A 12,500-nucleotide genomic window follows, 5' to 3' on the forward strand; every position below is an offset into this window, starting at 1 on the left:
GGCCACTGGTGGTGGTGCGGCTGCTGCAGCAGCGTGTACCGCCGGTGGCGTCACGGTGGCCGTAGCCGTAACCATGGTCGGTGGACCAGCGGCATGCGGTTGACCAGGCGGAGGCACTCCACCCGGCGGCATACCATGCCCAGTGGCACCCGGTGGTGGTGGTGGACCGTATCCATGGTGCGGTGGTTCCGCATGGTGCACCTCACCGTAGTGACCCATCGGACGAGAACCCGGTGGTGCACCGGGAACGTATCCACCGGGTGGTGGTGGTGGTCCGTACTGCTGATGGTACGGATAGTGTCCATACTGACCGTACGGCTGTGGATGACCACCGTACCCGGGCAGATAGTAGGGAGCACGCGGTGATCCAGCGTGCGGATAACCCGGGAACGGTGACCCGTGACTCGGCATACCGGGATGTGGCTGCATGTGCGGTGGCATATGATGTGGGGGTGGCGGAGGCGGTGGTTGATGCTGGTGCGGTACGGTCACATTCGGGGGAGGGATTTGTGATTCGGGAGTGTGCGATGGTGGAGGCGGTGTCGGCACCGAGGGAACCTGGTGCGGTGGAACCGGTACACCGGCAGCCGAAACCGGCGGAGGGCCATAACCACCATGAACGGAAGGCATTACTGGACCGCCGGCAGGTGGATGACCACCAGCATGTGGAGCACCGACTGGAGGTGGATGTGAGGAAGTGTGGTGCACGATAGAAGTTGGGGGAATTTCCGGTTTCGGTTCCGATTGCGCACCCGGAATGCCCGGATGTTGATGAGGCGCCGTTACCGGTGGTGCAACAACTGGTGGCATATGAACTGATGGCGGTGGTACTGGTGGCTGCGATGTCGGATGTGGTGCCACGGATGGCGGAACCTCGGTTGCTGGTGGTGGTGCTGCTGCTGCTGGCAGATGTGATGGAACTGTTGACGGTTGAGAGACTGTTGCCGCGGCTGCCGCTTTCGCTTCTTCCGGTGAAGCATTTGGGACCGGGGCACCCACAGGCGCAGCAGCATCGTCCTTTGCTTCCGGTTTCAGTTCTTCGGCTAACTCCTTCTTCTCGGCCACAGGACCACCAGTCGTCGTTGAATCTTGCGATCCTTGCGATTCATCGGAAGTGGCTACAGCCATCGGAGATGACCGATCAGCACTACCGTCACCACCGGCTTCCTGTGCTGCCGGTGCAATGGCTGCAGCAGGCTCACTACCATTGGCCGGAGTTGCAGTGGCATCGCCAGTAGGCTGTTCCGGTGCTTGGTCCTCCGCTTTCGTGGCACCTGGAGCCGCAGGCGGAGCTTGCGACGTTGGTGGCTGAGTTGCCGGGGCCGCAGAAGCCGGAACCGGAGCAGGAGCTGGTGCCGGAGGCTTCTGTGCCTCTTCCAGCGCCCGCAAACGTTCCCGCTTCATCATCTCGTACTGCCGTTCGACCATCTTCTGGAACGTTTCCTCATCGACCGCCGGTTTGCAGTGTTTCTTCAGCTCGTCCTGAAACAGTTCGCTCGATTCGACAAACTTCCGTTTGCGTGTTTCGAACTTTTCCTCGATCAACTGCAGCTCATGCTGGAGCTTCATTTGATGCATTGTCAGCGATTGAACCTGGCGCTTCAGCACGTGCATACGCTGCGTCGTGACGACGGACCGCACGTCCGGTACGACGGCATCGGAGAAGATTTCGTTGATTAAACGATGGTTGCGCGAGAAGCGAGCATACGCTACGTGCTTGAACGAATAGCCATCATCCGGATCATCCTCATCTTCGGCCGGCTGGATGTCGATACGCCGGTCTTGCTGCTGTGCTTTCGAGCTCGAGCGGGACGAAGGTTCGTGACCGTCACCATCGCCCGGTTTGGCTTTATTGCGCGCGGTCAGATAGGCCAGGTAGGCCGGCGAATTGTGGTACGCCTTCATGTTCTTCTCGTGCTCCGTCTTCTCCTGCTCGTACTCCGCGATGTACTCTTCCTTTTCCGCTTCCGGTAGATCACGCCACTGCTGGCCAATTATCTTACCGACTTCCCACAGCTTGAGGTCCGAGTTGGAGGCTTTTATCGAGTCCCAAACCTTACGCGAGTAGCGCATGTACGGCATGAGCGGCTTCTCCGGCGGTTTCGGTGGCTTGATCATCTTGGACTCGGAAGCGGCCGATGCTTTGCCCATTTTCTGGGGCGTAAATGCCGGATTACCGTGCGGGCTGTGCATGAAGGGGCTGGAGTTGTCCTTCCGGTCGGCACCGGACCCTGATGGACGAATCCGCTGCGGAGTCATCGAAGGACCCGGTATGTTGTGTTTGTAATTCACTGGCAACGCCATCTTGTATCCCGGCTGCAGCCGCCCCGAGAGAAGGCCCGGTTTGGTCGCGCTAATTCGACTGCTTCACGGCTGTGGCAAAGGGGATAACGAGTAGAACTTTGATTAGCATACTGTACGGTACACGTGGAGTGCGCTAGAACACAAAAATCAACCATTTTATACCTTTTTAATGCGTTTTCTCCACTTCCAACAATCCACAAAACTCGATGCGACGACGCCGACGTGACGTTTCAGGGGGTTGTAGTTGTCCTCCAAGAAGGTTGCTATGTGCGAGGCTGTAATCCAAAAGATAGCAGTGTTCGTGGTTTTGTGCAACAAAAAATATTGCTGAATGTAACGAGAGAAAAAGTTAATCAATACCGAATACACCAGTAATGCATTTTTTAGTTATTAAATTGACGCATTATATCGGTCCAGATATTGACCAATCTGGGTAAAGGGGCATGTAAATCGAATCGAGAAATCGTTCCATCGATTGCTACGTTTTGTGCGTACCGTGTGGACCAGGCTCGGGCGTTCAGCAAAGGGAAGCGCCTACTGCGCTGAACCGCTTTTTGAAATCCACTCTCCCGAGGTTCAACGTATTCTGTTCGTGGATTTCTGAAGACTCGGTTCTCAAAGGTTTCGCTGTTCGGCGACGGCAGTTTTAAAAGTAAAAGTAAGGTGCATGCGTCGTTCGCCGGATCGTCGAAGAGGTACAAATCCGTAAAATCTATCTGCAAAGGATATCGGTTCGTGTGGAGCGTGTGTGCCTTCTCAATCTTGGCGTTCGAGCAAAACGGACAGCGTTCTCTATACCAACTAGTAGGCTCATTTCGCGTTGCCTACGAATCCGCTACAAAGTGCTCGGTTAAGGATAAATCATTTTGCGATTTCCGTTCCGCGATCAAGCATCGAAGCAACGAAGTGTGCTCTGACGGCAAATCCGTCTTCCGTTTTCCAAAGTTCAAGGTTCGTGGTTCGCGAGTGCGCGGAGCGGTCCGTGTTCTAACCGCGCCAGTGGAAACACAGAATATTTCGGTGTGCCTAAGTGATGCGTTGTGCCGTTAGTGTTGCGTTGAGAAGCGAGGCCCATTGTTGTTTATCCGTTGACATGATGATTGTTACCATTTCCGCGTTGTTGAACCCGTCCGCAGCAGGCGGCGGATACGGATGATGGCGGTCGACGGTTGGTGGCAGCTGCGGCGTCCGCGTTGAACGGCTCTGGACACCGCCGTACTACGCTTCAGCTCTCATGGCCGACCGGCCATCCAAGCGACCCGAGGACATTGATCTTCCTTTTTGCGTCCGTTCGCTCTTTCGTCTCCATGAAATGGACCCACGCGGGGGTGCTGGGCGGGCTGGAGGGGGCTCCGTGAGAAGCAGAACGAACGAGCGTCGCTTTGCGTTACGAGGAGGTTCTCCACCGTCACTGTTCTCGGGTGGTATGCGGTTGCAGGCAGATAATTACTTCGACCTGTTCCGTGTGTGGTTCCATCGAGAACATAAAACCGACGACAACCTTCTGCCTCTCGACGGCGTCTGGGTTTTTTTTTCCATCCAGAGACTAGAGTTGTAAAGTATGGATTGGATGGATTTGCGAATATTACGAAGCAATAGAGCGACCTTTCGACTGCCAAGAACGCACGGCTACCATTTTGCTGTCCCCCTTTTTTGCGTTCTCTCCGCCATTTGCTAGCACTTTTTCCTCGGCGGCGACCGCTTCCGAAGTTATCCTTGACTGATGCGCTGCCGCCGTTGTCCTGGCGAGGGGTTGCGCCTGTGTATGCGTGTTCTATGTGCGAGTGTATTGTGTCCCGTTCAGTGGTTGGCATCCTAGAATGTCGCCGCCATGTGACGCGCTCGCGGACGCTCCTAGAACGAACGTTCTTCGCAATGAGCCCAGGATATCTGCAGGAAAACAACAATAAAACTAGAAGACAATTCTCATTGATTGAGCCCCCACGCTTCCACCTTCACCCCCGTAATGAATGGCGCAGTAAAATGAGAGCAACCAGCGAGACGCACTGGTATAGCAGGCCATGAATTAGCTTTTCGCTTGCGTTGATGGATGGCTGGGAACGAAAGAAAAATGAAGGCCCAGAAGCAGCAGCATCGTCGGATGCGGCGTCTTCTTCCCTTCCATCGAACCCGTGCAAGCTCTCCAGAACCAAACCAAAAGCGAAACAGCGAACGAAGTGTAGAACACGCGAGACGGAAGAAGGAAAAGCGGAGAATACTATGTGGTCCATGGAATGGCAAACCACATAAGCGGCAGCAGCTTCTTCTGCTTCTTCCTTCGTAACATCTTGAGGGCCCCACAACTGGTTGGTGGGACCCCAAGAACAGGCCACCAAACGGGCATGGGAAAAGTGAGAACAAAAGCAAACGAGATCTCTGGGACCCGCAGCGGAAGAATCGAGTGTGCGTGCGTGTGTGTTTGGGCGTTTGTGTCTGTGGTCGACGGACGGCGACGACGGAACCTCTTGCGTCTGCAAAAGCGAAGAAGGCTGAGGGGAGCGTTTTTTTCCATGGCTGCTGCGCGTGGTGATTCCTTGTTCCACGTCTCATGTGTGTGTGTTTGTGTGTGCTCCTCCAGCGGTCCGGTTACCAAGAAAACATAGCAGGCCAATTGAAGAGAGCGGGAGAGCGCTTTGCACGCACGATAGTTTGTTGTGCACGACGCGATTCTTATGTTGATGCCTGTGTTGTGTTGCGATGGTGGTGGTGGTGGTGGTTCTGGAGGATTTCTGCGGCGGATCGATGGTGCGTCGTGGAGCTACCGCCGCCGCCGTATATTATCCTCCCGACCGAACCGGGCAAGATATTCCGGTTTTTGGGGGGACGACGACGACGCCACCACCACCGTGCGGCCATCAACGAGCCCCAGAGAGCGCCGCTCTTATGCTCCATGCTTGCCCGTGTGGCCTGTGTGGCTGTGTCTGTTTGTTTGTTTGAGAGAAAAAGAATGCACGAGAGAGCGAGAGAGAGAAAGAGAGAGAGAGCGTCGAAGCAACCCCAGAACGCCGCGAATACACGGCACGGCGCGCGCGGCCACTATTTCTCGCGAGACTTCCTCGAAAGCCAGCCAGCTGCTGCAGCTGCTGCGATCCATTCAGTTGACGACTCGACAAAAAAAACTTTCCGCTAGCAACTCCTGCAGCTGCTGCCGGCCCCGTCGTGCCGTTTGGTGTGCTTTGTAGTTTGGATCCTGCTGGCGTTCCTTCGTGTGTGTTTGTGTGTGAGTGTTTGTGCGTGCGTGTGGTTTTTTATACTACAGAATTCTTTTGTTGTCGCCTCTCGTATCCTGTTTCGAAACTGTGCAAAAGGTGGTGGTGCATCGACAGAGACAGAATGAGATAGAAGGAATTTGTGTGCGTCTGTATGTGAGAGAGAGAGAATGTTGGTTTGTTGGTGTGTGGTGTTGTGATTCCTTCCTCCACCCCCCTGGCTTCGAACCGGTACCATCACTGGCAGGCAGGTCTGGCTGGCGGCAGGATGCGAAGAAAAGCAGAAAAAGAATGAAGAGATAAGAAGGTTGTAATGCTGCGAAACAGGACGTTCTTTAAGTAACTGGGACCTCCGAACTACGGCAGTACAAGAGGTACAAAAAAAGGAATCAGGAGAAGAGGTAGGAAAACAGAAGAGCGGCTAAAGGAAAGGTCTCGATCCGGAGGGAGAGACCAGACGAACCAGAAGGAAGCAACGAACAGAGAAAGGCTTCGTAAGATAGTTGAGGGGTCTGTGTAAAAGCAATGGAGAGAAGGTTGAGAAAAAGAAAAAAGTTTGGCAGCGGGATGCCATTGAAGGAAACAGTAAGGGAACTGTGAAAAGGAAGGACTCGAAAACCGTAACCCGGGAGGCATGATGGCCAAAGAAGAGAAACGAGATTATTCTACCCAGTCTGGGGTTCCATTTTGCTTGTTATCCTCAAACCCTCAACCATGAACGGCGGTGCAAAATGGGAGCATAACGACACGCTGCATTGGTTGCTAACGCCGCGAGGTCGCCATGACACACACCAATCGCAGTGCGTCATGGTGGCGCATCGAAGGGTCCACCCGCATGCTGCTGAGGTCCAATTTCACGATTTGCCGAAATGATTTTTTTTTCTATTGGAAAATCATTTATATAATGAAATCCTTCCCCCCCCCCCCCCCCCCGTCGTTTGTGCGCATAAAATCCCCGGTACACACACCCACACATGCGGCTCCGATGCCATACGTGGTGTTATGGGAGAGTATGCTCCGGGGGGTGGCGATGGTGGCCCTTCACGCCAGAGTGCCGCATCGACCCGAAATTGCAGAATGCAGAAAACTCTGGCAGCAGAATTCGCGGAAGACCAGCAAAGGCGTTATGTGTGTGCTGCGTCGGCGGCAGAAAGGGTGGCCGTGGGCCCCGGTGGGGGACGCTGGGAAGGAAAACGCTTGTAAACAGAGAGAGAGAGTGTAGCGTGCGGATGATGGAGCAGCGCTCGTGATGAGCAGCAACGCGTAAACCTTCGCCTTTACCACCCCAATACGGATTTAGCAGAGAGAAAAAGAGCGATAGAGAGAGAAAGAGGGAGCATCATGATGATGCCCTGACTGGAATGCTCCCCATTTCCCGTGTCGAATTCAAAGTGTGGAACCACCATCTCCTCTTGGAGTCCATCCGTACGCCACTCAGAATTGCGAGTTCTAGGGCGGCTTAGAATCGTGTGTTCCGTGTGTCTTGGCTGTATGTTTGGAGCTCATGTTCCCGTGCGGGGGCAGCATTTTCGTTGCATTGCTTTCGCCCACTCCGGGCACACCGGAGGCGCGCGCGCATTGAGATACCGCGGTATCATCCATCTGGAGAACTCATCTCCGTCCGGAGATTCCGTCGGGTGGAACCGTCTCTGCATGCTGTGCGTAGTAGAGGCGAGTTGCTTTTTGTTTTGGACACTCGCGGCTGCTGTCATCGCGTGGGGCAAGATTTTATGCCGAAAAAGAATGCTTCAATCGCGAAACATCATCCACCAAGAAGTTGGCCATGGAGAGCGGGCATCCCGAAGCAACGTTACCATCACACACAAAAAACAGGGCTAGAATGGAAGACTTTTGAGTGGTTACTGTTGTATGTATTGCCACTAGAAAAATCTCATCCAGAATGGGTATGGCGACCGTGGGAGTTTCTTGACTACGTCAGATGCCTCCTAGGGGCAGCCCTTTTGGTGTTACGCGAAGCATGATAAATCGTCTTGTGGTTGAGATAGAAGATTGTGCTTTCTTCTTGACTCCCTTTGTTTCTTGTTTTATCTCATCTAACCAAACCTCGAATTATCGCGAAATACATAATCCTCCTACGGGCTCGTGTGGTAGGGATTGTCGAACGAATGGCACTCCGCTTGCTGTGATGATGATGGTGGGCGATACTTTTGGGTTTGCTGAACCGAGAACTTTTGACCGAGCGCGAGCGCCTACTATGCGCGCAAGAATTACTCACAAAAGCCTGGTGCTCCATTTTATGCATTTTTTTTAGCGACCCCCAATTGGTGGCGCGCAGAGCAATGAGTATAGCAGGATGAACGCAACAATGCACAACGGGGAGAACAGAAACACGCACGTACAAAAGAACGAAGCAGCATAAAAGTGCGGTGCACGAGCGATGGGAACAGATAAAAACAAACGTTTGGAATAAGAATGGGAGAAAGATCAGGGCGCAGAGTAGCCCAGCAATTGTGAAAACAGAAGGGAGAGAACGCGACGAATCCGGAAAAATACCGACCAACAAAAAAGAAAAAAAGAAAAACAAAGGAAAATGATGCTGAAACCGGTTACTATAGGGCAGCGGAACAGGAAGTGGTGACGAATGGGCGAATTTCGTGTACCTTTTCGGTGTAATGTACGATCCACGGTATGCGGAGAGAACCATCTCACCACTGCTGCGCTGGGCTGCTGGGCGGGCTGGATTGTCGTGTGCCTGCCTGCATTACCATTAAAATAATCAGAGACCTCTATAAATAATGTGGAGCATACATGTGCAGTAAGCGGGGATCCGCAGGATGTGTAACAACACTACCGCCTACTGCCTGCTGGTTGTTAGGTGTGATGACGCGTTTCTTTCAACCTTCAGAGGGTCCAAATGTAATGGAGCCTCGCCGGTGGAGACCAACAACAGTCAGGCGCGGTTAAGCGCGACGTCAACATTTTAACCAGATGTCGCGAATGTTAATTAATGAGCTTGTGGCCACTTGTCTGCTACTGTGCGCGCTCCACGTGCATCACTCTACTGTCCGACTCCTCGGTTGAACGGGGAGGGGTGGGAAGCATTGGAAAAAATGGCGGTTAGGCAGAAATTTAGATTTTATTTTATGGGACTACCGCACGAAACCACCACCCACCCACTGCTGGTGGGCCGGGCCACTACGTGTGTGGTCGCTAGCAATGAATAACAAATGAGCGATGATTGCGTTCCAAAAAAGGCCCCTCCACGGCCACGTTCGCACGCACTGGCAAAGTGTTTATGTTTTCTAGTTTAATTTAGAGCAACGGTTTTTTTTGCAACAAATAAAAATGCTAACACATTGGCGTGGAAGAGGCGGATGCTGTTGTGCGGGGTGTCGCATGAATGAGTGACTAAAAGGCTTTCGGTGTTTTTACGCCGTTTCGTTCTCATCCCGCTTCCCGATCCCGATTGCCATTTGATGCTGCCCCAGCGCCGAGAAAAGCTGGTGTTGTTGCGGCGGTTGGTTACTGGTGCGCTGGAGAGAATTGAATTATAAATTCTTGCTGCGTCTCACATGTTCACAACGGCACCGCAGTCGCCGGCATCACCCAACATGATACACGATGCGTGGACCCCATGCGGACGGTTGAAGCATTTTTAATTAAACTCAACGTTTGCTGGGGCGCGACGGTGACAAATGTTGGTGGAGATTGGTGGCAAGGCGAGAGAGCCACCACGCCACTACACCACTTCCGGACCGCATTTACAGCCCTTTCGCACACGGGCACACAAGTAAGTATAAGCGGTCGTGCGTGCGTGCCTCTTTTGCGCGTGCATGCGTCGTGTCGTCTCCTCTGTGTGTCCTGTCCCGCTGTGGTGTGGTGTGGTTCGCGTGCTCTCAACCGTTTAGTGTTTAGTGATGGTGACGGATTGTAAACACTTTCACTTTACATACACATGCGGCACACGGCACATTGCATGGCATGCAGCGGAAAGAACAAAACAACGGAACAGGAAGTCTCGGTTGAGAAGTAAAAAAAATAACAAAAAGGAGTTTCAGTTGGTTTCAGGTACCATATTGCACTGAAAATAGTTTGCTATAGAAACCGCACACTCGAGACGACGGTCGTGTTGTGAAGATGGAGGAGGTACCGGGACTTATTATAAATGCAGCAAAGCCGGCCGGGGTCGAGTGCAACTCTATTAATGCACCATGTTCGGACTTCGAGTGCACTTTATTTCCCATTTCCAGTCCTTTTCGTGATCGTGTGCCAGAAGCCAATCCCTGGCGGAAATAGCACGGAAATGGGTTTCATATTTTGATATTCTAAAGAAGGCGCACAGCTTGGCACGTCCAAACACGTCATCGCAGGTACATGCGAGGTTATGATGTGAGAAATTGATTGCCTTGGCAGCTTTTTTCGTCGAATCATCTGTCCCAAATGCTGACCGTTGAGTAAAGGCACCGAAAAAAAGGGAAAACAAAAGACAAACTCCACAATAACGATTAATAAGACTATTGAAGGAGCGTTGCGATCGTCTTAATTGATTCCATGGTGCTCATGGATGGATTCGGTGGGAAAAGAACAATGTTTCATTAACAAACTTCCAAGAAGAAAGGAATAAAACAATATGAACCAAGAATAGGGTGAAAAAGTGGAGAGAGAGAGGACCGTCGATATGAAGGCCACCTTTCTCTCGTGCTTTTCTTCCCGTTCTTTTTGTTGTTGTTGCAGCTTGTGTAGCCGACGTAAACAAAACACCATGGCAACGTTGTCGCACTCGTCGCGCGCTCTTGAGGCAAACTTCAAGCACGCGAGACAGATCACTACCACCTCACCACCCTCCCTTGTGACTTCCTCGTGCCTTGCTTTGTGCTATGCTGTGTGTGCGCTCACATTGATAATGATAGGCTTTGGGGGGCTGGCCTGGGGTAGGGACGACCGGGCGCACGCCGCCGGTGGTTCGTTTGTTTGCTGGTTGCAGCAAGCGCGTCGTATGTCAGATGGCGGCGTCGCCTACTGCTGTTGCTGGTGTGTGCGTGAAGCGAACACGCGCTCTTTCTCACGCGCCGCTGGTCTTGTCGCCGGACAACCGGTCTCTCCACGACCGAACCGCGCGATGCTTGTGCAGCTGACCCAAGGTTACGGACAGGCTGCTGGCGGGTACGCACGCACGCACACATGTAGCCACCACCCCACCCGATGGCTGGATAGAATTCGGACTCCAAACGTGAATTCGTTGTTTTGTTCCGACTGAATACGCGAAACAATTAGTATGCAAAACTGTGGACCAATTTGGCGAATACCGAATGTCCCGGACCCGTTAGTCTCCTATGATTATACCCGATACTTTGCTGCTTTTGTGTGGATGTGTTGTGGGGTGTCACGGAGATGGTGGCTCCAAGTACATATCACAAATCAAACAAAGAACGGGCGAACGTGCGCGCACCACCCAACGCAATAATAAAATGTCGATGGCGTGGAAGGTGGTTGGGGAGGGCGGAGAGAGAGAGAGAGAGAGAGAGCAAACAAACAAAGAACCACCGAGAAGGAAAGTGCTAGAATTCTTTCTTATTCTCTACTGCTCTACTGTGACTGCTAGCTTCCAACGCAGTGGCCAACAGAGACAAACATGATGATGAGAAGCGCCGCCACCCTCCGTCAAGCATCATTGATGACGGTTGATTCCTCCAGTAGCAACAACAGCAGCAGTAGCGTCTCCGCAATCTTCAACTGTCGTAAAGTGTAGTTCACTCTCTTTCTCTCTCCGCTGGAGTGCGTACTTTCATTGTTTACGTTTGATGATGACGATGATGGATGGGGAATCATCCGCGAGGTATGCACGGAGAGCCCCAGATGATGATGATGATGCTGGAAAGTTCATTGTCACGTCGCCATGTCAAGGCTGCTTTTGATGCGAGGGGAAGTTGCAAAAGCAACATTAAAATGCCATTTAATGTTACTTTTTACTCTACATTACGCATTCCGGGTGGAGAAAAAAAGGAAGCGAGAAAAGTGTCTCGACCAGAGCGTATCCACTTCGTTTCACGCGGTTACTGCCAAGGAATTCGTCGCCAACTGTGACGTGCGCCGCTGGTTGCTGGGTTTTTGATTAAAAGCCAATTTGTTCTGTGGAACTCGCGAGAATCCACAGTCCGCACTCTGCATCTTAATTATTCAGCAGCTGCGTTCTACCCTGCCTGGACCTCCTCTTTACCAAGGGCGCCATTACTGAGCGGACTGGGCGCGGAAGTAATGGACAAAAGAAAAGAAAAGCGTGATATTCCTTGCTACATAACCCACGCTGGCTGGCTGCCTGGCTGCATAGCGCTCCCATTTGGATTGCAGCTTAGTTTAATCGATACGGATCTATCGCACGCCAAGGTGGCGCGTCTTGGAAAGAAGAAAAAAAAAACGCGCGGAAAAACTTTTCCAATTCCACCAAAGTTCCAACGATCCAAAGCCGATCCTTCCCCCGGGTTTACCTTACTCCAGTGCGACCGCCGATGTCGCAACGGTGTACAATCGATTGGAAGAACGAGAATCCTTGCGCCCAACAACAACGACGATGGCGACGACGAAGTCCGTCGTCGTCAGGGGACGGAAGAGAAAAATAATAATAATACAATTTTAATGCCATTTCTCTGGACTGCATGCAATCCCGTTTTACGATTGTTGCACCACTTGTACCCGTGCCAACATTGTGTCGGCCTCCTCTCTCCCCCCATTGGGCGGGGACTCCCGGTAAGCACCCAGCTAGGAAAATCCTTGAATGTCCCATAATTTTTACGAAGATGCTGGTGAAGTAAATGCACATTTTCTTCTTTGGGGCCTCCTGGGGCTGAGGCTCTCCCTGAGGGTGCTGTTTTGCCTTTTTTTCCTTCCGGCCTTCATCCCGGTTGGAAGAGTGGAAAGTTGTTTTTCGCAAATCTTACCGCGCTCATCGGCCGTTCCGGTAGTCGTCCTGCTGAGTACGGGGGGTTGTGCGGCGGTGTGGTTAATTTTGTTCAAATTATGTCTAATTGA

The 12,500-nt window shown here is 52.4% G+C and overlaps 2 protein-coding genes across 4 annotated transcripts in view; one reads left to right on the forward strand and one right to left on the reverse strand.

Moving 5' to 3' along the window:
- LOC126570834 (basic proline-rich protein) overlaps positions 1-2,539 on the reverse strand; it is a 2,778-nt gene extending 239 nt beyond the window's left edge. The window contains exons 1-2 of the mRNA XM_050228870.1: positions 2,467-2,539; positions 1-2,373 (exon numbers count right to left, since the gene is read on the reverse strand). The exon at positions 1-2,373 is cut by the window's left edge and continues 239 nt beyond it. Of these exons, the coding sequence (XP_050084827.1) occupies positions 1-2,304 (2,304 nt within the window). The 5' untranslated portion in view covers positions 2,305-2,373; positions 2,467-2,539. The remainder of the gene's footprint in view (positions 2,374-2,466) is intronic.
- A 358-nt stretch (positions 2,540-2,897) lies between these two features.
- LOC126572842 (RNA-binding protein Musashi homolog 2) overlaps positions 2,898-12,500 on the forward strand; it is a 72,893-nt gene continuing 63,290 nt past the window's right edge. For 2 of the 3 annotated variants that reach the window (XM_050232517.1, XM_050232519.1), the window contains exon 1: positions 2,898-2,999. The gene's annotated coding sequence lies outside the window, so the exon portion shown is untranslated. Of the gene's footprint in view, positions 3,000-5,284; positions 5,525-12,500 lie in introns of those variants that run through there. The other variant, XM_050232518.1, reaches the window with a different exon arrangement.

This window comes from Anopheles aquasalis, chromosome 2 (assembly GCF_943734665.1).
Source record: "Anopheles aquasalis chromosome 2, idAnoAquaMG_Q_19, whole genome shotgun sequence".
In the NCBI taxonomy this organism is placed as follows: Eukaryota; Metazoa; Arthropoda; class Insecta; order Diptera; family Culicidae; genus Anopheles; species Anopheles aquasalis.